This window comes from Nyctereutes procyonoides, unplaced genomic scaffold, assembly GCF_905146905.1.
Source record: "Nyctereutes procyonoides isolate TBG_1078 unplaced genomic scaffold, NYPRO_anot_genome, whole genome shotgun sequence".
NCBI classification, from domain to species: domain Eukaryota; kingdom Metazoa; phylum Chordata; class Mammalia; order Carnivora; family Canidae; genus Nyctereutes; species Nyctereutes procyonoides.
In genome coordinates this window covers 4,495,533-4,521,307 of record NW_026575041.1, presented here as the reverse complement: position 1 = coordinate 4,521,307, position 25,775 = coordinate 4,495,533, and the positions used below count along the sequence as shown (strand labels likewise).

The following is a 25,775-nucleotide window of genomic DNA, read 5'->3' as shown; positions in this document are numbered from 1 at the left end:
AATAACATAACACATTAAAAAAAATAAAAACCAAATAAAGAACAGCTGATTTCTCATAACATCAGACTCAGGATGTTTATAACACCATTGTGAAAATGGTTCTGTGAGGGTGACAGAACATGAGAGACTCCTAACTCTGGGAAACAAACAAAAGGTAGTGGAAAGGGAGGTGGGCGGGGGGTTGGGGTGACTGGGTGACGGGCACTTAGGGGGGCACTTGACGGGATGAGCACTAGGTGTTATGCTATATGTTGGCAAATCGAACTCCAATAAAAAAATACAAAAAAAAAGTGAGCAAAGAATATTGAATAGGTAAGTCACAAAAGAAGAAATAGTTCTCTTAACTATCTTATTGGTAAAACTTTTTTAAAAAAGATTTTATTTATTTATTCATGAGAGACAGAGGGAAAGAAAGAGAGAAAAAGAGAGAGAGAGAGAGAGAGAGAGAGAGAGAGAGAGAGAGAGAGAGAAGCAGAGACACAGGCAGAGGGAGAAGCAGGCTCCATGCAGGGAGCCGGACATGGGACTGGATCCTGGGTCTCCAGATCACGTCCTGGGCTGAAGGGGGCGTTAAACCGCTAAGCCACCCAGGCTGCCCTTATTGGTAAAACTTAAAAAATTATAGTGCTCAGAATCACCAAGGATGTATTACAAATCTACAGATCCTTTGATCCAACAACTCCATCTCACAGAAGCTTGGTGTAAGGAAATAAATGAACAATTAGGCAAAAATTTATATTCATATGGTCAACAATTATATGAAAAAAGTGGAAATGCCTAAATAATATTTTATCAGTATCATAGATTCCTGTGCAATTGACTAAAATAGTGGAATATAGTTGCATGTGCTCATAGACAAAAAAGTCCAATATGTGTTGTTTAGTGAAAAATAGGTATAGATTAGTAAATATAATTAATTCACTTTTAAAATTTAACCTTCTATACCTAAGGGTATATATCAAACAACAGTGATTCTATCTCGTGTGAGAATTATAGGGTGATTTTTACTCTCTTTAATTGCTCTTTTATTTAAACTTATTATAACAGGCATGTAATATTTTCAAAATCAGCAAAAACAATAAAGATTACATTTTTAATACTAAAAAAAAGAAAAGCCAATACCTAAAACACTAATAGAAACTAGTCAACAAAACCTGAATAAATAGTCCCTTTAATTTAAACAAAGAATATATTTTCAAAAAAAATTCTGCCAGATTGTAATCGAGCCTAACAAAAACACAACCTGCAAGATCATCAAACCTGTTTTTGCCACTGACTCCTTTCCCAGGGGATTTAGTTGACAAAATGCTCTTTTAAAATATCAACTTAATCCTCCTCCATACACTTTTACACTGATGTCATAGCTCTAGCTTGAAGATCTTGAAAACTGAGCAAAGTGGGCTACCTCAGATTCCAAGACTGACAAAAAGTAGGATATTGGGAAAGATGTTTTGTGCCAAGTACACCATAGTAAGAACAGGTAGAGGAGCCCAACTGGGCTCTTCAGAAGCTCAACAGCAACGACTTACAACATTTTGTTGACACCAGGGATTTACCAATTTTCATGATTAGCTATCTCTTCATACATACACATATAGCCACACTTACCCAAATGCTAAGCTCCATGAAAGCAATAACTACTTTTCTACCTTTTTGTATCCAAAGTGCTTCACATGTGAAATTTGGTAGAATGGTGAAATGCCAACAGATTAAAACAGAAATAACCAGTTTAATTAGACATTTTAAAATCAAGGTGAAATTCACATAATACACAACCATTTAAAGTGTACAACTGAGTGGCTCTTAGTGTATTCTCACAATGTTGTGCAACTACCATATAATCACAGACTCCTATCTTAGAGAAAATTGAATTCAACTATCACCCTCCAATCTCCACCTCCAATAGCTAAAAATTATCAATTCCCTTCCTTCTTTACTATATGTTGGTTTTCTCCTTATATCATTCAGTGATTAAATTAGTTTGCAGTGGTGAAGCAGAAGGTAGACATTCACTCCTGTGACAGGAAGCTCGCTTTCTCCTTTCATTGGTGCCCACCTCTACTGCTAAAAATACTTTCTTATATTCAGCCAAGGTCTGCCTTATTTTGGCTCCCATTGGACTCACATGATACCACCTGGAGTATTTATAAGCTATGACTATGAGACCAATTATTTTAAGCCTTGGTTTCCTCACCCATAAAAATGGGGATAATACCTACTGTTACAGGGCTGTTGTGAGAAATATAAGATCATGTATGGCTCGAGTGGGGCTCAAATTTTTTCTCCTACACCCTGCACAACACTCAGCTTGTAGATGAAATAGTTGCAACTAATGGCTGCCTTCCAGATCACTGCTCTCTGTGCTCAAAAATCCTCCATCCCTTTAACACACATACTGATTATGCTACTTACCCTTCTTGCTGCTGCCATCTATATAGTCCTCCCATTCCAGTTTAGTAATTGAAGATTATAGCCCCTGAATCACCACCTCCTTCTCCACCACTGTTCCTGCCACTGCTCCTGACAACTTCCACATTCATGTAGAAGATCCATCCAATACTCAACCTCTCAGGTTCTTGATCTTCACCCAGTTATTTATTCTCTTACACAGTTAATAACTGCAGCAGCTTTAAAAACCTCAATTTTAAGCAGCCCAATTTCATACCGTCACCATCCATATTTCCAGATCACTTCTCTCCTACAATTCATTCTCACCACCAAAACTTCTAATCTACTAATCCTAGCACTTTTTCACTGACCATCACTTCCCTCACGTCTTCATCTCTCCCCTTATTCAGCTTATACATTATTATAAAATCACTCCTATGGCTCTTTCTTCTTCCCCTTGACCTCACCTGGTAAAACTCTAATTCTGGTTAAATTTAAGTCATTGCCTTCTCCAGCTCTGTACACAAGTAGATGAACAAAGCTAAAGAAATTATACTCGAGCCAATGCTAAATGGTCTCCCTTTAATTTATAACCAAAGTATGGTCTCCAGTCCAGAAGCATCAGGCTCACCCAGGAGAGCTACAAATGCAAATTATCAGGCTCCATCCCACACCTAGTGAATCAAGAACTCTGGGGGTGGGGCACAGCAATTAGTGTTATACCAAGCCCTCAAGCTGATTCCCAGGCGTGCTGAAGTTTGACAGCTATTAGGCCTAACTAATTCACTCTCTCATTAACCAAAAAAACTGTTTTAAACCCTTCTCTTTTCTTTTCAAACCTTATACATTCCTTCCAGCTTCATGACACGTGGCTGATGATCCTACTGAAAAAGAGAATCAACCAGAGGACAACTTAATTCATTCTCCCACCACCAAATTTACCAAGTGATTCTGTATCTGTAACCAAAAACTCTGCCTTCCTCACAGGCACAGCCCTTGTTCCAAAGGCCAAACATCTACTTGTACACTGAATTTCACTGTCCTTCACTTATCAAAGGTTTCTAAGCCTGCTATCACCTCTCCTTCTCATGCATCCACAAAATTTCCTTCAGTTCATGAATACACTACTCCTATCTCAAAACAAAAACCACTTCCCTGGACCCCTTATTTCCCTCCAGCTTTGGTACCATTTCCCTGCTCCTCTCTACAGGTGTCTGGTGGATGTAGGATGGCTATATCACCAGCAGTAGTTTGTGATGATGGGACCACAGGTCTGGTGGGTTCACCCTAAAGCGTAAAGGTAGTGTGCCTTTGAAGCCTAGCAGCATCTTAAAAAAGCCTACCCTAAAACAAACCCAACTTCTACTCTTCCAACCCTTTAATGATTCAATAAACACTGCATTCTTTGTATTAAATCTCTTTCTGATGGGGCGCTTAGGTGGCTCAGTTGGTTAGGCATCTCTATCCTGATTTCAGCTCAGGTCACCATTTCAGGATCGTGAAATCCAGCCCTGAATCAGGTTCCGTGCTGGGCATGCAGCATGCTTGAGATTTTCTCCCTCTCTCCCTTTGCCCCTCTCATGCCTGCTAGTGCTCACTTTCTCTCTCTCTCTCTAAAAGAAACTAAATATAAAAAAGCAAACAACAGAAATAAAATAATTTTTTTTTCTGATGAAAATATCTGGAGTGGTTGATGTTTTCTACTCTGAACTTCGACAGAATTCACAAATTCACATCTCTGGCACCAATTGACCTGGAGATCAAAACTGTATATCCAACTGCCTCCTAGCACCTTCACCGTTATAACTAATACCTATCTCAAAATTCACATGTCCCAAATAAATTCTTGATTCCCTATTACTCTCTTCTCTTCCACCCACCCCCAGGAATCTCAAAGCATTTATTTTATTATAAATACCACTACAGTTCACCTCGTTGCTCAGATTAATTATCCAGAATTTATCTTTAAGTTCAATTTCGCTCATACCCCCACACCTAATCCATTAGCAAGTCTGGTCAGCTCTAACTTCAAAATATGCTCAGAATTCTACCTCTTTTCTTAACTTACCTTAACTGCTATCAGAACAGCCTAAGTAACTCTCCCCTCTTACCTGGAAATGACAATAGTCTCTCAACAAATCTCTCTCCTGCCACTCTCCCTTTCTCCAATCTCTTCTCCATGCCACAGTCATTTTCTTTAAATAAAAATCAGATCACATAACTCCCTTGCTCAAAATCATTCAATATCTTCCCATACCACTTGAGAAATACCTAAAACTCTACACAATCTGGCTTCTGCCAGCTTGGTTGATTATGCTCAAACTAGACTAACCACTCAACTGTTCTTGCAACAAACCAAGATCACTCCCACCTCAGGGCTTTTATACCTGCTAATTGTGCTCTCTAGAATGTTCTTCCTAGGGATACCCACAAAGGTTGTTGCCTCTTTTTCAAGGCTTTGTTCAAATATTTTCTTCTCAGTGAGGTCTTCCCTGATCACTATCTAAATAACTATCTTGAGGTACCTGGGTGGCTCAGTCAGTTAAGCATACAACTCTTAGTTTCAGCTCAGGTCATGATCTCATGGGTTGTGGGGGTTGAGCCCTGAGTTGGGCTCCACACTCAGCAGGGAGTCTGCTTAAGGATTCTCTACCTCTGCCCCTTCCCCCACTTGCACTCACACTCATGTGCGTGCTCGAGTGCTCTCTCTCTCTCTTTCTCATTCAAATCAATAAATAAATCTTAAAAAAATAAAATAAATCATCATACCACCCTCAGTACTCTTGATCACCCTTAGCATTATCATTATTTTACCCACAGGAAAAGTTAACCTACGTATTTATTTTATAGAATGTGGTGGCAACATGGGAGAAAAGAAAGGAAATCTGTCTGGCTTGCTCTATCACAATCCAACCTTACACAAGTTATCTTCCCTTTCTGGATCTGTTCTTCATTATCAAAATAGGGGGATCCTTGGGTGGCGCAGCGGTTTGGCGCCTGCCTTTGGCCCAGGGTGTGATCCTGGAGACCCGGGATCGAATCCCACGTCAGGTTCCCGGTGCATGGAGCCTGTTTCTCCCTCTGCCTATGTCTCTGCCTCTCTCTCTCATTCTGTGTGACTATCATAAATAAATAAAAATTTAAAAAAAAATTGTCAAAATAGGGATAATGAAGAATAACATCAATCATATAAATTTGCTTTGAGCATTAAATGAGATAAAGCATGTACAGGATTTGCTGACAGTACATGTTCAACAAATGTATCTATATTACTATTATTACCCAAATAACTGTTTGCCAAAAATAATTCTAAGGTAGCAACTATATTCCCAAAGTCCTCTCTTCTCTAAACTAAGTATCTTCTATTCCTAGAGGTGTTTGGGTTGCTCAGTCAGTTAGGCTTTCCAACTTTTGATTTCAGCTCAGGTCATAATCTCAGGGTCATGAGACAGGCATGCTGGGCATGGAGCCTCCTTGGGATTCTCTCTCTCCTTCTGCCCCTCAACCTTGCCACAGCTCACATGCATGCTCTATGAGTTAATTCATTAATAAACAAATAAATATCTTCCATTATGAACTAGTTTTCATATGACTGTTTTAAAACACCTCATCAGGGACACCTGGGTGGTTCAGCGGTTGAGCATCTGCCTTCAGCTCGGGGTGTGATCCCAGGGCCCCAGGATCGAGTCCCACATTGGGCTCCCTGCAGGTAAGCCTCCCTCTGCCTATGTCTTTGCCTCTCTCTCTCTGTATCTCTCATGAATAAATAAATAAAATCTTTTAAATTAATCAATTTAATTAGATTAAAAAAACACCTTATCACCCTGGCCATTACCCCTGGATCTTCCTCGTCAAAGTAAACAGGGACTCAAATAAAACAGAACATTCCAAATATGGGTTAATGAACATAAAGTCCACAGAGACTTGATATGAACACTGTATTTTAATTAATGCAACCTAAGATCATCTTAGCTCCTTTTTGAAAGCTGTTGACTCCATTTCTTGGCTTACACTGAGTTTTCCATAAATTTAAATCTCCAGATGTTTAAATCTCCCCATAAACTGTTTAAAGCCAGTTCTATTCCCAAGTTCATATCTGACTCTATTGCTAGAATCAAAGAATCTGTGAGATGGAAAAATCAGTGCTACTGTGGAAAACTCATTTTGCCTCTATGACATCAGTGCACTTCTTGCAGAGTCAGAATTTAAGGGATAGGAGCTTGAAAACAGAGAGGGATGCCAACTAAGGAAAAACCACTGTCCAATCACTTCATGATTACCATACTGAGGAAAAAGAAGTAAAAGGAACTATGTAGTCAAAAACTTATAGAGACACTCTTCAAAGGCAAACTTATGTAGGCTTATATAGTTAACACCTCCAGCACGGGAAGATAGAGAGATCAGGAGTATGCTAAACATACCTTAGATGGCTCTAAGAGAGCCTATTACAAAAGCCTCCATTGTGCAAGTGCCACAGACTCTTTAAGAAATGCCTGGCCCATTTTATACTCAGACACACAACCAAAGCAAATTGATTGGAAGGGGTATGGGTACTGCTAAGCAGTTTTGAGAAGAGAAAGAAATGTCACAGGGAACTCTTCCATGAAATGGAGAAACATATTAGAAAGGCCTTCGCTATTAGACCTATCTGGACTCTAAAAACGTACTAGCTCAATTTTTCTAAGTTGCAGTTTGCTTCCCAGTAAAATAGAATTATAATAGTAGTAAGACAATTGTGAATATTATAAAAATAAGTATGCTAAGTTTTAAGCATTTAAATGACTTTCATGGGGTGCCTGGGTGGCTCAGCTGGTTAAGTGTCTGCGCTCAGGTCATGATCTCAGGGTCCTAGGATGGAGCCTCACATAGGGCTCCCTGCTCAGTGGGGACCCTGCTTCTCTTCTCCCTGCTGTTCCCCTGCTTGTCCTCTCTCTCAAATAAATAAATAAAATCTTTAAAAATAAATAAATGCCTTTTGTGTTTTAGATACTTAAATATTATTTTCCTTCTCTACCACCCATGTAGGCATACAAAAGGATGGGATTCTGACTAACTTCTGCAATACCAACAAAATATTTAGAGATTATTAATTTCTCAATGAATGTAAGACCCCTTGCTTGCTCTATCTGTTAATCTGTCCTAGTAGAATATAAATCTCCAAAGTAAGAATCTGGCTTCTTATATTAATAGAGTACTTCCAGTCATACAGAATGAACTATTGGAATGAGGCTATTATTATTACAATGTCCACTCTCCTCAACAGATAAACATGCTGAGTTCAGACTCTCTTCCAAGGTAAAATGTCCCACCATTACAATAAAGGTTACTTCAAGGGCTGAGTGATATCCTGATAAGCATAGTGTATTCCCCTAAAATCTCTGATAAGTTCTCTTAATAAAACAGCATGTAAAAATCAAGTTATGGGTGGGGCACATGTTTCATGGTAACTGGTTATTTTTATTGGCAGAGACATCAGGATGAAATCACTAAACCTTGGAAAGCTGCCTTGGAACATGCCTGGCACCATGTGAATGCAGAAGTTACAAGGCAGCCATGTGGGTTGTGACAGCAAAGCCATCATTTGTAGTGACCTCTTAAACAAAGCAGTCTTAGTAGCCCTGTGAATTCAAGCCAGAACTGAAGGACAGGAACAGGGACAGAGAGCATCTCTCAGGCAGAAGACTACTCATATACCTACTTGACCTCAAAGGATGCTCTTTGCCTTTTTATACTGATTTTATACACTTCTTTAATCATTCCAACAACATTTAAAAATCAACTATTGCTCCAAGCCAAGAATTCTGAACACTGTTTTGGAGAGGGCTCATTTAATTTATTCACTACTTTCCTACTACCTGTTGAACATTCAGTACACTAGAGAAAACAGACTTAGCAGCAAGAAGAGCCTACAAAATGTTCTAGTTAAAGATGGTCAGATCTATTGGTTAATTCATTTAATAAGCAGGAAATAATTTACCATATGATGCCTTTCCATGACTTTCATTAGCAAATGCTTTGTCTAAAATTAAGTACTCAGATATTTTACATTAAAAATATACTACAATTGGGGAAGAACATATCCAAGGTTAATATTATCTTTGGAAAGGTGATTAAAAAGCTATCATTTTAGGGGCGCCTGGGTGGTTCAGTCAGCTAAGCGTTTTACTCTTGATCTCAGCTCAGGTCTTGATCTCAGCTCAGATCTTGATCTCAGCATCATGAGTTCAAGCCCCGCATTGGGCTCCACCACACTGAGAAGGGAGACTAATTTAAAAAAGAAAAAAAGAAAAAAGATTTTTTACATCTATCATTTAAAAGATTTCTCCCAAAACCTACTTATCACTTAGTTATTATCCAACCAGGCTGTATTTCATCCAGCAATTTATAAATTTAACCATTCATTCATTTAACAAATAATTAGTAAGTCAGGTTGGTGGTATACGCTGGGGACAGTATCATAAGCTAGACTCAAATTCACGAAGTTTGTGTAGTTTAAATTCTCCATTCTTATTCTAACATTTTAAAGACAAAAATTATCTCAAATAGTTTGTTTTAGCTCATATGGTAAAAGATATCAGAAAGCATCCTATCCAAGAATATTTCTAACTGAAGTACTAGAGTGGTTTCTGGACTTAATTAGAAAATGTGCTGTAAATTATTAAAATGATCAAGTGACTACAAAATAAAAATATATGTACCACTTCAGCAATAAATTTAAAGATCTAGAGGAAATAGATGGTTTCTGAGCAAAAATTAATTGCCAAGAATAAACCATGAAGTAGGGAAAAATGGACAGAGCAAACAGCTTAACATGTATTAGAATAAAATTTATCATTATAAAAGGCACCTGATCTAGATGATTTAACAGCTAAATTTTAACAGACCATTAAAGAATTGAAAATTTCCAAAATTATTTAATGTGTTTCGTGGCTGCTAATAATGCTACTACTTAACATAAATAGTGCTAACTATACTCAGGTACTATACTAAGTACTTCATATTGATTCATTTAATCCTCCAAACAACCAATACGATTGATGCTATTATTATCATTTTACAGATTAAGGCCATAGAAAAAGATGGAAAACCTTGCCAATTCAATTTTCAGATCTCAGGAAAAATGGTTACCTACTCTGCCCCACTTGCAAGAAACAACTACATATTAGAAATATTATACATCAACCTCACAGCAATGAGCAAAAGAATAACCTATAACTAATTAGTAATGCAATATCAGGAAATCTACATACTTTATTATAATTATAAATTAAAGAAAGGAAAACATATAATGTTATTCAGTGTAGAAAGGCATTGCCAAAAATTAAGCATCTATTCCTAGTAAAAATGTAAAATACTAAAAAAAAAAAAAAGTAAAATACATAGGAAGATTTGAAATATTTTCCAAAATTAACAGAAAATATTCTGAACAGCTAAATATTGGACATTTTTAACTAAAACAGGAACTGGACTAGCATGCCCACTATTTCTATTACTTTTAAACATTATTTTGCAAGTTCTAGAAGGTTTAGTATATGCAGTAAGAGTAGAAAATCACTATAAACGCTGGAAAAGAACAAATAAACCTATCCTTTTATTGATGATAATGACTGTATGCAGCTCTCTCAGAGAGCTTTCCTTAAAAAATAAGAAAAATGATTTGATATAGACATCAAACATAAGATTTTCTTAAAATTATAGCTTTTCCCTATGAAGCAATGGAAATGGAAGATATATTTTATATAACAGTGTAAAAACTGTAAGATACTTAAAAACAAACTTCCTGGAAAGGCACATGACATATGTAGAAAACTGTGTTACCGAAGAATCTTATTGAAGGAATAAAATAAAATTTGAACAATATAAAAGACCACAGTTGGATGGGAATACTAATAACATAAAAATGACAGCCCCCCCAAAATTAGAAGCAATGCATACAAAAATTCCCAAATTCCAATGAAGTTTTGTTTTTGGTTTTTAAAGAATAGAACAAAATAACCTTAAAGTTCATATGGAAGAATAAAGCTCTAAGAATAGCCAAAATAGTTATGAAAAAGAAGAGTACCAAGAGATGGATTTGCCTTACTTCATAGCAGAATATATCAAAAAGCTACCCTAATTGAATCAATATGCAATTGGTAAAGGAATAGACAAAAAGATCAAAACCAAAAAGAGAATCCAGAAACAGATCCAGTATAAATGAGCTTTTAATATATGATAAAGATAGTATTTATATTCAGTGGGAAAAGAAAGGTACTGACACAACTGGATGTTCATCTGTGAAGAAAGTTAATCTACTTCACAATATATGGAATATCTACATAACGTATTTAAGAATAACTCCAAGTTGTATTAAAGATTTCATTTAAAAAGGAAAACAGGGGATCCCTGGCTGGCTAGTGGTTTTGCGCCTCCCTTTGGCCCAGGGTGCGATCCTGGAGTCCCAGGATCGAGTCCCGCGTCGGGCTCCTGGCATGGAGCCTGCTTCTCCCTCTGCCTGTGTCTCTGCCTCTCTCTCTCTATGTCTATCATAAATAAATAAAAATAAATATTTAAAAAATAAAAAAATAAAAAATAAATAAAAAGGAAAACAATATAATCTCAAAAAATTTATAAAGTATATGCAGAACCAAAGTATAGGAGAGACTTCTCAAACCAAGAGAGAGTACTTAGAAGATATACAAGAAAAAGTAGAATTATATAACAAACTTTTATGTAAGGCATACCAAGTCAAGATGTAACTTGATAGAATTCTTAAAACTTTATGAAGAAAATGCAAGCAACTCAATAAAAAAATAGATTAAGTACATGAAAATAGGAAAATTCACAGAAAAATACACTAAATGGCTAACAAACTCGAAAAAAAGATCTTCACTGTCACTTGCAGCGGAGACTAAGCACTTATACTGAGGCTAACGCAATTTAATAAAAATCATCAAAAAAATGATTTTCCATTGCCAGCAGAGATTCAGTATAAGGAATAATGCCACATATTATCTGTACTCTTAGGGGAAAACAATCTGATGTCTCTTAATATTAAAAACCATACATGTCCTTTGACTCAGAAATTCCACTCTTGGGGGAGCCTGGGTGGCTCAGTTTGTTGACCATCACTCTTAGTTTCGACTCAGGTCATGATCTCAGGGTCATGGGACCACACTGGGTATGGAATCTGCTTGGTATTGTCACTCTGCCTCTCCTTCTGCTCCTCCCCTTGCTCTCTCTCTCTCTCTCTCTCTCAAATAAACTAATTAAACCTTAAAAAGGAAAAAGATGGATGGAATTGGAGGGCATTATGCTGAGTGAAATAAGTCAATCGGAGAAGGACAAACATTATATGGTCTCATTCATTTGGGGAAATATAAATAATAGTGAAAGGGAATAGAAGGGAAGGGAGAAGAAATGAGTAGGAAATATCAGAAAGGGAGAAAGAACATGAAGACTCCTAACTCTGGGAAATGAACTAGGGGTGGTGGAAGGGGAGGAGGGCGGGGGGTGGGGGTGAATGGGTGACGGGCACTGAGGGGTGCACTTGACAGGATGAGCACTGGGTGTTATTCTGTATGTTGGCAAATTGAACACCAATAAAAAATAAATTTATTATTAAAAAAATTAAAAAAAGAAAAAAGAAAAAAAGAAAGAAAGGAAGGAAGGAAGGAAGGAAGGAAGGAAGGAAGGAAGGAAGGAAGGAAGGAAAGAAAGAAAGAAAGAAAGAAAGAAAGAAAGAAAGAAAGAAAGAAAGAAAGAAAGAAAGAAAGAAAGAAGAAAAGAAAGAAAGAAAGAAAGAAAGAAAGAAAGAAAGAAAGAAAGAGAAAAAAGAAAAAAAAGAAAAGAAAAGGAAAAAAAGAAAAGAAAAGAAAAAAGAAATTCCACTCCTGGAAACTTAATCTATGCAAAGAAATACATCATATATATATAAAGATATACATATTTTTATATGTTTATATATAAAAATGTACTGCAATGTTGTGCATAGTAGCAAAACAAAAACTAGTGTCAGAGTAAATATTAAACATCTATCAACAGAGTCATAGTTAAAAAATATGGTATACCCCTATCATAGACTACTATGAAAGCACTAAAAGAATGAATTGAAGAGATCTATACAGAGCACCTAGATGATGCAGTTGGTTAAGTGTCAGACTCTTGGTTTCAGCTCAGGTCATGATCTCATGGTCATGAGTTTGTGCCTCATGTTGGGTTCTGCTCAACAAGGAGACTGCTTGAGATTCTCTCTCCCTCTCTCTCTCTCTCTTTCTCTCTCTCTCTCTCTGGTCCCACCACTCGTGCTCATGCATGCGCTCCCTTTCTCTCTCTCTCTCTGCCTAAAATAAATAAAGAAATCTTTTTTTAAAAGAAAAGTATCTGTATATGAAATATTGGAGAAAAGATGTAGAGTCATGTATATAATATCCACTCCAATTTTGTAAAACAGCAATTAAAACTCTTAACACACATATATGTATATGTGTATATACTGATATCTAAAATACATAAAGACCATGGGGAAAAATATAAACAAACACATCAACTAACATGGCTGAATTGGTGACTATGGATCATGTGGACATGTGCTCTATGTTCGGGTGGTATCTTAGTTTAGGCAACTATAATAAATACTATGGACTGGGATGGGGTATAAACAGAAATTTCTCACAGTTCTAGAGGCTGCAAAGTCCAGTATCAAGATACCAGCTTGACTGGTGTCTGGTGAGCCTGCTTCCTGGTTCATGGACAGACTTTTCACTCTAACCTCAGGAGGTGGAATGGGCAGAGATTTCCCTGGGGCCTCTTTATGAGTGCACTAATCCCATCCTGAGGGCAGACCCCTAAAGCCCCATCTTCAAATACCAACACACTGGGGATTAGGTTTAAATAAATGGATGGGGGTGGGGCATGAAAAACATTCAGGCCACAGCTTGTGGTTTTTTGGAAGGGTAGTGGGGTGGGGGGAGAAGGGCTTTTTACCAAAATGTAAAAAGACAGGAGGAAAAGTTGCACATAAAATTACTTCTGTATATTGTTAAAATCTGTTTTTCTAAATATATGTATGTATAAGTGTATTTATGTGTATGTACACATATTTGTGTGTGTGTATGTGGGGAGAGAAAGATAAATAAGAATAAAATATGCTCTTACACATAAAGAGTGTCTTTGTTTAACGAAAACTTACACTCAATACCAAAACCTTTTCATTTTAAATTCCAAAAACCTTTCTAAAACTTATACCTGGAGCACCTGGGTGGCTCAGTGGTTGAATGTCTGTCTTTGGCTCAGGTAGTGATCCTGGGGTTCTGGGATCGAGTTCTGCATTAGGGTCCCCCAGGGAGCCTTCTTCTCCCTCTGCCTATGTCTCTGCCTCTGTGTCTCTCATGAATAAATAAATAAAATCTTAAAAAAAAAAGAAAAGAAAAGAAAACTTACCCATGACCCTATTTTCTGACCCAACCTCTAATAATCACAACTTTCCGTTTTACTGATGGTTTGGCATCAACACAGTATAATGGAGAAAAGCACAGGCCCTGAGCCTGGAAGACCTTTATTCAAACCTACTTTGACACTTATTTGTACTGTGGTGCTGGGCAAATCATGTCACCTTTTTGTGCCTCAGCTTCCTCATCTGTTACACAGTGATAGCATTGGCTAAAACTAACACGGTTTACTCAATACCTCTCGTTATTAGGGATCCCTAGGTGACTCAGTGGTTTAGCACCTGCCTTCGGCCCAGGGCGTGATCCTGGAGACCCGGGATCAAGTCCCATATTGGGCTCCCTGCATGGAGCCTGCTTCTCCCTCTGCCTGTGTCTCTGCCTCTCTCTCTCTCTCTCTCTCTCTCTCTCTCTCTCTCTCTCTCTCTCTCATAAATAAATACATAAAGTCTTTAAAAAATATTTCTCATTATTAACTTCAGTTATGAACTGAAACATGGAGATGTGCTTGGGTAAAGGATGGACACCTACACATAGAAGAGGCAATCTTGCTATACTTTTTTTGCTTAGTCTGTCTCTCTTTACAGTTGGACTATTTCTCCCTGCCCTCATTATATGAAGTAGTAAGAATACTATTACGAATCCAAATACAGTGGCTTTAAAGGTAAGATGGTAGCTAATATGATTTACCACTTAATTATGTTCCAGAATCAAAGAGTAAATCACAAAGAGAGCAAACTATCACCAAGTTTTCATTTCTCTTTGTTGTCAGTGTGTCTGCCTTAACAGTAATCCTCTTATTTCCCTTCTAATTTATTAAAAATGAGCACAAAGGGGCACCTGGTAGTTCAGTTGGTTAAGCCTCCAACTCTTGGTTTCAGCTCAGGAGGGGACATCCAGCCCCAGCTCAGCTCCACACTCAGCACAGAGCCTGCTTGAGACTCTCTCCCTCTCCCTCCAACTCCCCTCCTCTACTCCATCTCCCTGCTCACACATAGATGTTCTCTCTCCAATAAATAAATAAATAACCAATCTTTTAAAAAATTAGCACACAGAACACTGAATAAGAGCCTACTCTCTACTATGAATGGCAAAATATGAGTCTTAGAATATAAACTCTGCAACACCTTTTGCTTATAGCTGGGTTCTTAGCCATATTCTCTATACTCGTAATTATCATTAGAGAGATCATTAGGCAGGGTGAGGGAAAAACTCTCCCTGCTCCCCCAAAGGTGGTTATCACATCCAAAATTTATATAGACAATTTATGCCCTTATATATCTCATTCCATCTGTTTCTTAAACATCACCTGAAGAATAATGTATTTGATGTAAGTATTTCCTTTTTCAAAATGAAATTTTTTTTTTTTATGATAGTCACACAGAGAGAGAGAGAGAGAGAGGCAGAGACACAGGCAGAGGGAGAAGCAGGCTCCATGCACCGGGAGCCCGACGTGGGATTCGATCCCGGGTCTCCAGGATTGCACCCTGGGCCAAAGGCAGGCGCCAAACCGCTGCGCCACCCAGGGATCCCCAAACTGAAATTTTAAAGAAAAAAGTATTCTCTATCATAGCAGGGAAGGCAGGAACAATTTACCTCCAGCCAGCCAGGTAAAGGTCTTCCAGAAAAGTCCATATCAGGAGTAAGACCAAAAGTCATAAAACCCTGAAATCTCACCAGATGTTATGGTGGGAGGGCAGTGATAGAAAGAAAAGAGGCAGCTGAAGGTTCACAGATCTGATTACACTTTCAACACTTTTTAGATAATGGCCTAGAAATTTTTTACACTCTTATTTTGTCAGATGCAAACCAATAACTAGAACAAAATGCTAGTCTTCTGTAACCTGAAGAATAGTTTGATTTGATCAAATCAAAAGAGCATTTATTATGTTTAATATATATGATATACATTGTGATAGGATTAAAACAGAGACCAATAAAACAAGGACTCTTGTGTAAAGGAGTCCTAAAATTTAGGGGTGCTAAAGGAGAAAGAATCAGACTATGAATAACTAATTATAACACAGTAAGTACTCAATAAATACTAGCTATTAATTGCACAAGCAGTGGTAGGACTTAAAATAAGGAACACTAGTCCCTACGGAGTGTTCAGAACAACAACCTTTGATTACCACATTAAGAAGTGTTTACTTTATTCTGTATGTGATGGCTCAAAGATTTCTAGGCCCAATGAGTGACAAAACTGATATATATTTTTAAAGGTTATTCTGGCAGCAGTGCGGCAGATAAAGTGTACCAAAGCAATATAAGAGATTAGAAAACAGTAAAATATACTGGTTAAGAATAAAGACTTAGGGGCACCTGAATGGCTCAGTCAGTTAAGTGTCTGCTTTTGGTTCAGGTCATAATCAAAATCCCAGGGTCCTGGGATTGAGCCCTGCATAGGGCTCCCTGCTCAGCGGGGAGTCTGCTTTGCCCTCTACTACTCCCTCCTGCTTATGATCTCTCTCAAATAAATAAAGTCTTAAAAAGAAAAAAGAATAAAGGCTTAGGAGCTAGACTTTCTGGACTTGAATACAGGCTAAGAGGAACTACTTGTGTGACCTTGGATAAGCTACTTAACTACTTTGTGCCTCAATTTCCTCAAAGTTCTCACCACAGAGGGTGACTGTGAAAACAAATTGGGGTAAAGCACTAAGAAAAATTCCTAGCACAAAGTAATTAATTGCTTAATAAATAATAGCTATCAATTACGTGAAGGAAAAACCAGTAGTAGGGAGACTAATTAAGAGGTCAAGAAATAGTCCCAGATAATAGAGATGAGAACAAAGAAGGTTATGTTCACTTGGGTGCCTGAGATGATGATATATAGACATGAGACATATAAGGAAAAGAAAAGGAAGAGGAGAATAACATCAGTGAGTGTAGCTCTGGACATGTTGGGGCTGAGATTCCTACAGAACATGAAAGTATAAATGTCTAATGGTCACTGAAAAATACAGATCAGAAATACAAAAGAAAGGAAGGAACCAGAGGTATCGATTTGAGAGTTACTAGCATGTGGATGTGCTGAGTGAAGCTGTGGTAATGAAAGGAGTTCTCAAGCAGAAAGAATAAAGCAGAAGACTTGCAGGACCTAATCCACAGGACTGAGGGCTCTAGGATCACAACAGCATTCATAGGAATGCCAACATAACCATCAATTGTCAGGAAGATAGTCTGGAAAAAATACAGTCATATGAAAGAATCCCTTCCTTCAAAAGGTCTTCAATGCCATTAAGGAGAAAAGACATACACACACTAAACAATTTTATTATAATTGTCCAGGATTAATAAAAATAACTCTAAAAGCAGAGGTGGTAGACATTAGAATGGCAAGAAAAGAGAAATTAAGTCCAAAATTGAAGAAGCTAATGCTAACATAAAAAAGGAACACTGGCATAGAGGAGAAAACTCATTCCAAGCTGGGGGGAGGAGAAGGGAAAATGAAAACTATTAGGTACTTAAAGTCTACTATATGCCAGTAGCTGTCCTAGGATCTTTGAAGTACTTTACCTTATTTAATTCTCATAATATCCCTAAGAAATAAATAGTATTGCCATCTTACAAAAGTAGTTTGAGGCATATCAAAGTAATTTGCCCAAAGTCTTGCATCCAGTTACGGGTATGTGATGGCATTAGGACTGGAACCTAGGTGGAGGGCCCATGACTCTCCACCATACTCCCTTCAACTGGCAAAAGTAGGACATGTCAAGAAGGGGAAAGGAGCAATTAAAATTGTACTACAAGAAAACCAGAATTATTCTCATGTCACTAGAGTAGAGCCACCTTTTTGAGGAAGTATGAAAGAGGGGAAAATGACCTTTAAAAATCAAAAGCAATCTTTTAATTTCAAAGAACAAATAGGATTATAGATGTCTCCTACCTCTAGCCCCATTCCACTGATTCCACGCCATCCCCACAGTCAGAAATGTAAATTGTGCACCCAACCATGTCACTCTTTCTCTTTTTAATCTTTCAATAATTCTGTATCACCAATAGGATTTTTTTTTAAATCAACAGAACCAAAAGGAGAAAGTTATCTAATAAGCCTAGAAACTCCTTAACTTTGAAGAAATAATAGAGAAAAAAAAGTTAATTTCTAAAAATAAATGCTCCCTTGTAATTTATAATCCAACTTTTCTCGCCTCAAAACCATAAAATAAATGAAATTTCAAATGCCAGTTAAAGAACAACATTGACACCTTGTGGTGAACATCCTAATTTAAGGCATCAAATGTAACGAGTAAATTGGCTCCTAATTAAATGTCTGCTTACATGAAAACTAACCCTTAATCCAGGAATTTCCAAGGGTTGAAGAAGGAAAAATATAATTACCATCACACACACTGAATATAAATTTGGAAAGAGATATTATTTTGCTAACATTGAAATCAGTCTACATTCTTAACTACTGGCAGAAAAATCTGAATAAAATCTCAGGTCACTGTTTTCTTAAAAATGGTACAACACATCCACCTGAAGGGTCTCTAATGCTCTGGTCATAGGTGCTGCAAAATCCCTGCCTTAGTCAAAATTTCCTATTTTTTCTATAACATTCACATTGTAAAAAGTGGAAGGAAATATGCATCCTAGTGGCACAACATAGTGTATTCTAGTTATTCTAGTTATTAACTAGAATATACTCTCAAAAAACAAAATCAAGAGACATAGGTTCTAATCCTGATTCCAAATGGCACTGAGAATTTGTGAAGTTAAGTGATATTAAAGAATTCAGATTCTACTTTTTCACATAAAATTACAGATCAAGAAGTAACAATTTGATACATCAAAAAAGGCATCAAGGAAAGAAAATGTATATTTTTCAAATATACTCCATCAGAGTACATTGTTGCCTGAGTTAAAGAAGGGAAACTGAACAAATTGATCACAAAATTAAGTCTCCCAGCAAGCATAAATCATGCCAAGAACTGTGAGAAGAGCTTTTGACTTAGCAAATAGATGGTGGTTACTCCTTACTAAAGCTTAAGAGAATTCTCAGAGAAAGTTCCGTGTACTCATTAATGTTGATGAATACAATATAAAGTTTCTAATAGCAGAGTAACTCTCTGGTTTCAGGTAATTTAATTGATAAATAGACACTTGATCTGATTCAAGAGTACATCTATGTTACCAGCTATAAATGATTTACTCAAGGCTAACGACAAGGCTACTGTTAATAAGGCAAATCAAACTGCTGACACAACTGAGGAATCTGGAAAGCAACCTAGAAATGAGATTTCCAAGAGACATATCATTGTAAGAATCAATGTTAAATAATTGAGCAATTCCCAAATTTACCTGATGATTTTGAATTTATGGAGGGCTCTATGATTTTCAGAAAATTTTGTCATTACGCTATGTGTACCTTATAATCACCTTATAACCACCAATCTAAGAAGGTAAATAAGACTCCGAAAAGGATCGACAAAACTTGTTTGCATGAAAACCTTCATACCAACCTCCGGTCTGGCTCTTACTTGCTGTGTGCTCTCAGATAAATCATGTAACACTACCCCTTGGCCTCAGCTTCTACACTGAAGAGAAAGACTGATCCCTGATGTTTGAACACAAAAAAATTTCTAGGAGCAAAAGATAATAAACGTGGAAATGTTTGTAAATTACACAAACTTATATTTACTGTCTCTACCTTTTAGAAGAATCAGAAAAGTTAAATAAATTTGGATAAACCAGGGATAATTGAAGTCACGGTCAATTTAACCAAAGCATTCTCTATTGTACCAGGTTGCTTCCCAAGATCCTACACCATTTCTGCAGTTGTTATTTTCCTGTCTCGTCACAGAGCATTCAACACAGCTTAAATCTCTATTCCCTTAAATTCTATGATGCTATCTTTCCCAAATCCTCTTTTCACTGACTTCATATTTTACTTTTGATTCCACTGATTTCTCTAATAAGATCACATCATCTCACACTTGGACAGTATCTTTAAAACATTAATAGCTATACCTCCATTTCATGAGCAAAACAGGTCAAGAAACATTAATAGCTTACTCACATTTCAAACTATTTCTGTACATTCCTCTCTGCAATACTTAAAACTCAATATAATCCCACACTGAAGAGACTCAAAAATATGAGTTATATATTTTGATACCTCCTGCTTTCTATCTCCACCATCCAATTACTAAGTTCTGTCTATTCTCTTACATATCCTAAGAAGTCAAAGTGAGAGCACCTCTCAGATAATAATCAAAAGTCATCAAATGTCTGTGGTTACTTTAATTGAAATCATTGTCTCCTAAGAGCAATTTACACAGACCATGTGACCAAACTTTATCACCATGTATAATAAGATTTAAGATTTGTAAAGAAAAGGCCCATTTCATAATGTTTATAAAGTAAACAATCATCCAATTGGACAAGAGTCCAACCATCCTCCCGGACTCTTCCTCTAGTAGATATATTGAGGATGTCTAATGGTCTGAAATTTATGATGTGTTATGTAAACATTAGAAAAATACTGCCAAAATCAAATCTCAATGAACCATCTGTCTGAGTAGGGTGAACATAGGCTGAGTGTCACTGTTACCTTTATTTCGAATTGCATTTATTTTGGTTGCCTGCCTCCTGGGAAAATGTCCCTGATGATCTACCACATTGAAAATTAAAAACATATTTAGAAATTTTTCAAAATTAAACCCAGACATTATGAAAATATAGAGTTAAGGCAGTTAGTTAAGCCTCTGAGCATGAGATTCATGCAAAGCTCCTTTGCCTTGCCAACATGATTCTTTTAAGATGAACAGCAGGTCAAAATTCTTAAGCCATGTCTGGGGCTATTGGAGGGCTTTTCTAGTAATGCTGTAGTCATTAAGATTTTGATAAGTCTAAATTTTGTACCTCGGGTTGCTGCTCTTTATAGTACAGAAAACCAGAAACAGCTCACATCCCTGTTAAAAGATCACTGGCTTCCAATCATTCTCTCCCACTGTCCAGAGAAAGGAAATGGCGTTCCAAAGGCTTTGTGAAAGAGATAAACTTAAATCACTGTAGCTACAAAATTTATGAAGCTCTCACTAAAAAATGCTAAGCCTGAATAACAGCTTCTAAAGCTCCCATACATTTCCTCACACAAAAATGTCACAAACTCAAAATGAGGAAGATTCTTTAGAAAATGCAGGAGGTCTAAGAAGTTTCTTACCGCAGCAAAGAGAAAACATCATAAGAATTGCGAACACAGTTCTGATCCACCTGAAGAAGAATATTCTTCTGAGCATTTGGATATCCCTGAAAGACATTAATCAACAAATTAATGAAAGTAAAACAAAATATGTGTAAAAATTAATCTTATTGTTTGTCGTCTAAAAATTATGATTTAGAAACCCCTCAGTAAATTCAAATAATTAAGGATTCCAAAAAGTACAATTTCCATATAACTGAAGTTTAACAATTTAAGTAAGTGAATTTAAAATATCTTCTAATATTTACCTAGAGAAACCATGTTTCACATTATAAATTGTGGTGAAATTCCCAGGGAAGCCCCAAAAGTCTTTTTAACATATTACATAACTGAAGAATATTAACAATCATATTTCAAGGGACACCTGGGTAGCTCAGTCAGTTAAGCACCCAAGTCTTGATTTTGGCTTAGGTCATGGATCTCAGGGTAATGAGACTGAGCATCACATCATGCTCTTCACTTGGTGGGGTATCTGCTTGAGATTCTCTCTCCCTCTGCTCTCCCCCCCCCATTTGCATGCTCTGTGTCTCAAATAAATAAACCTTTAAAAAAAAAACCAATAATATTTCAAGCATGTGTGGCTATCCTATACGTTTTTATGGGGAAAGGCATTTCAGGTTCTAATTAGTAATACCAGAAGCAAATATTTCCACTCAGTGGAATAAATGTGGTGGGAGCACCAGAGAGAATACAACAAAATTCCACAAGAAGAACATAACAGGTATCTGTTATTTACAAAATGCAAAGCAAGCAGTAGTCAAGAAAAAAGGACTCAGGACCCAGACACCTGGATTACAATTTAAGCTCTTAATATACCAGCTCTGTAATCTTGAGCAAGGCACCTTAACTCTCTTAACTTTGTTTTTTTCATCTAGAACATAGAGATGATAACATTATCTACATCACCAACTGCTGTGGGAATTAAGTGTCAATATTTGTAAAGTGAGAAGTATGCTTAAAAAAGCACTATATAAATGTTTGCTACAATGCTAATACAAGCCTTTTTTAAAAATTCCATTGCCACAGACATTAGAAGGTTATTAAGGGAATGTGAACAACTTTATGCCTACATATTTGACAATCTAAATGAATCAGACTCCCTCCTTGAAAAAAAAAAAACAACATGCCAAAATTGAAATGAAGTAACATTTGAATAACCGTATATTTTTCAAGTGAATAAATAATTGAAAAGCTTCCCACAAAAAAGTCTAGGTCCAGATAGTTTCACTGATGAATTCCATCAAACATTTTAGAAATAACATCCATTTAACACAAAAAAAAAATAGAGGAAAAGAGAACAATTTCCAACTCATAAGATCAACATTACTGATACTAAAACCTGACAAAGACATCACACGCATGCACACACACACACACACACACACACCAAATATACCTCTTTTTTTTTAAGATTTATTTATTTATTTATGATAGACATAGAAAGAGAGAGAGATAGGCAGAGACACAGGAGGAGGGAGAAGCAGGCTCCAAGCCGGGAGCCCGACGTGGGACTCGATCCCGGGACTCCAGGATCGCGCCCCGGGCCAAAGGCAGGCACTAAACCACCGAGCCACCCAGGGATCCCCAATATCCCTCTTAAATACACATATAGAAATCCTTAATGAAATTTTAGCAAACTGAAGCAGTAATACATTATAAAGATAAAAGAGTAACACATCATTACTGACTGAATTTATTCTAAGAATACAATATCGGTTTAGCATGTAAAATCAATCAATTAGAAAAATACATGATACAATTGTATATCTATCTTGATGGGCACATATTATAAAGATGTAAATTGTGACAATAACATAAAGGTGGCGATATAGTGCTATACAGAAGAAAAGTTTTTGTATAATATTAAAATTAAGTTGGTATTAATTTGAACTATATGATTATAAATTAAGATGCTGATTGTAATCCTGAGGGCAACCACTAAGAAAATAACTAAAAGATACATTGTAATGTATACATGGGAAATGACAAAGAAATCAAAATGTTACATGAGAAGACATACAGCATAAAAGAAGGTAGTAACAGAAGAATACAGAAACAAAAAAGATATAAGAAATAAACAAAAGTAGCAGAAGTCCTGTCTTTGTAATTAAGTGTAAATAAATTAAACACTCCAATTAAAAGGCAGAGATTGGCTTATTGATTTTGGGTTGTTTTTTTTTTTAAGATTTTATTTATTTGAGAGAGACAGAAGAGAGAGCACAAGCAGGGAGAGGGGCAGAGGGAGAAGCAGACTCTACACTGAGCAGGGAGCCTGATGCAGCTACAAGACCCAGGATCATGACCTGAGCCAAAGGCAAACACTTAACTAACTGAGCCACCCAGGTGCCCCTGGATTTCCTTTTAGTAATTCATGATATGCTGTCTACAAGAGTTGTGCTTTAGAAACAAAAACATAAATAGGTTGAAAATGAAAGGACAGAAAGATATTCCATGTAAGTAGTAACCAAAAGAGAGCTGGAGTGGCTATACTAATATCTGACAAATTACTTTAAAACAAAAAACAGAGAAGCCCGGGTGGCTCAGCGGTTTAGCGCCACCTTCAGCCCAGGGCCTGATCCTGGAGACCTGGGATCGGGTCCTACATTGGGCTCCCTGCATGGAGCCTGCTTCTCCCTCTGCCTGTCTCCGCCTGCCTCTCTCTCTCTCTCTCTCTCTCTCTCTCTCTCTCTCTCTCTCTCATAAATAAATAAATAAATAAATAAATAAATAAATAAATAAATAAAATCTTAAAAAATTACAAGAGACAAAGAAGGACATTGTACAATGAAAAAAAAGGTCAAGAAGACATAAATGGTTATAAACATAATTGCACCTAACAACATAATGAAATATATGAATCAAAAACTGACAAAACTAAAACTGGAGATATCAATACCCCACCTAACAATGGAAAGCACAACCATACAAAAGATAAACAAGGAAACAGAAGACATGAATAATACTATATATCAATTAGATCTAACAGGCATACAGAATGTTCCACCTAACACAACCATAAAAAATATATTCTTCTCAAGTGTACATGGGACATTCTCCAAGCTGGACCATATGTTCAGCCACAAAACAAGTATCAATAAATTATTAAAAGTTGAAATCATACAAAGTATTTTATCTGACTGTAATGGAATGAACCTAGAAATCAATAACAGAAGGAAATTTGGAAAATCCAAGAGCTGCAGAGTAAACAACACACTGTTAAGCAGTGGGCCAAAGAACAAATTACAAGGAAAATTATTAAATACTTTGAGATGAACAAAAATGAAAGTGTAACATACCAAAACATATGTGATATAATGAAAACAGGCTAAGGGAAATTTACAGTGGTAAACATCTACATTACTTTTTTAATAAGTAATAAAGAGTTCAAATCAATAACCTAATCTTCCTTCCACCTTAAAGAACTAAAAGAACAAACCAAGCCCAAAATAAGGAAAGAAATCATTAATATTCGAGCTGAGATCCAGGAAATAGAGAATGCAAAAACAATAGAGAAAATCAACAAACCAAAAGTCAGGTCTTTGAAAAGATCAACAAAACTGACAAACCTCAAACCTAGACTAAGAAAAAAAAACAGAAAGAAGACTCAAATCACTAAAAATCAGGAATGTAAATGGGAACATTATTACCAATCTTATTATAGAAATAAAAAGTGTTATAGAAGAATGTTATAAACAATTGTATGCCAATAAATCAGATAACCTAGATAAAATGGAAATTCCTGGAAACACAAAAGCTCCCCAAAATGACTCAAGAAAAAAACAGAAAATCTGATCAGACCTACAGCAAGTCGTTGACATAAGTAAAGTCATTGATTAGCTAAACTATTCCCTGGTATTGCTCCCTCACCATCTACTTTGGCCAAGGGGCCTGCAAAGACCTTACTTAAACTGACGAGACCTCTCAAGGAAGCACATGTCCTAAATAGCAGGCCACAGAGACACAAGCAATGTAAGTCTGCTTACAAGAACTGATGATAGGACTTTGGGATCAACGGTCTCTCTTGCTTCCCTGCACCTTATGTCCTAAATGCCCCTTAGAAAAAATTCTTGGGGGGCAGCCTGGGTGGCTCAGTGGTTTAGTGCCTGTCTTCGGCCCAGGGTGTGACCCTAGAGACCTGGATCGAGTCCCACGTCAGGCTCCCTGCATGGAGCCTGCTCCTCCTTTTGCCTGTGTCTCTGCCTCTGTGTGTGTGTGTCTGTGTGTGTGTGTCTCATGAATAAATAAAATCTGAAAGAAAAGAAAGAAAGAAAGAGAGAAAGAAAGAAAGAAAGAAAGAAAGAAAGAGAAAAAGAAAGAAAAAGAAAAAGAAAAAGAAAAAGAAAAAGAAAAAGAAAAAGAAAAAGAAAAAAATTCTTGGTGGAGTTTACCAAAACCCTGCTCTTTTGGTTTGAACTGCCAAATCCAGCCCTAGCCCAGTAACTCCAAAGTGTTCCACCCACAAACCCTAAATAACAAAGGCACTGTACTCCAGATCCTGCCTCTCTCTACACTCTGCCTTGACCTCCCTATATGGTTCCTTAATGCATGCCCTGTAATTCCTCTAGGACTTGTAAGTAAAAAAATTTTCTATTTCAATATCTCTCATGGTCTATTGCCGAACCATGGTTCACCAACCAGCACTCTGTGGTGCTGTGGCTAATAAATGTTAATTTAATAAAGTCATAACACAATTAAAGAAGCTGAAATCAGTAATCATAAAACTCCCAGCAAAGAAAAGCCTAGAACCACATGATTTG

The 25,775-nt window shown here is 36.8% G+C and overlaps 1 protein-coding gene across 5 annotated transcripts in view; it reads right to left on the bottom strand.

The window, feature by feature from the left end:
• Window positions 1-25,775, bottom strand: part of UVRAG (UV radiation resistance associated) — a 309,399-nt gene that overhangs the window by 201,027 nt on the left and 82,597 nt on the right. For all 5 annotated transcript variants that reach the window (XR_008663846.1, XR_008663847.1, XM_055320492.1 and 2 more), the window contains exon 6: window positions 20,980-21,065. Coding sequence is in view for 3 of the 5 variants with exons in the window: in XM_055320492.1 (XP_055176467.1) it covers window positions 20,980-21,065 (86 nt within the window). In the remaining 2 variants the exon portion in view is untranslated. The remainder of the gene's footprint in view (window positions 1-20,979; window positions 21,066-25,775) is intronic.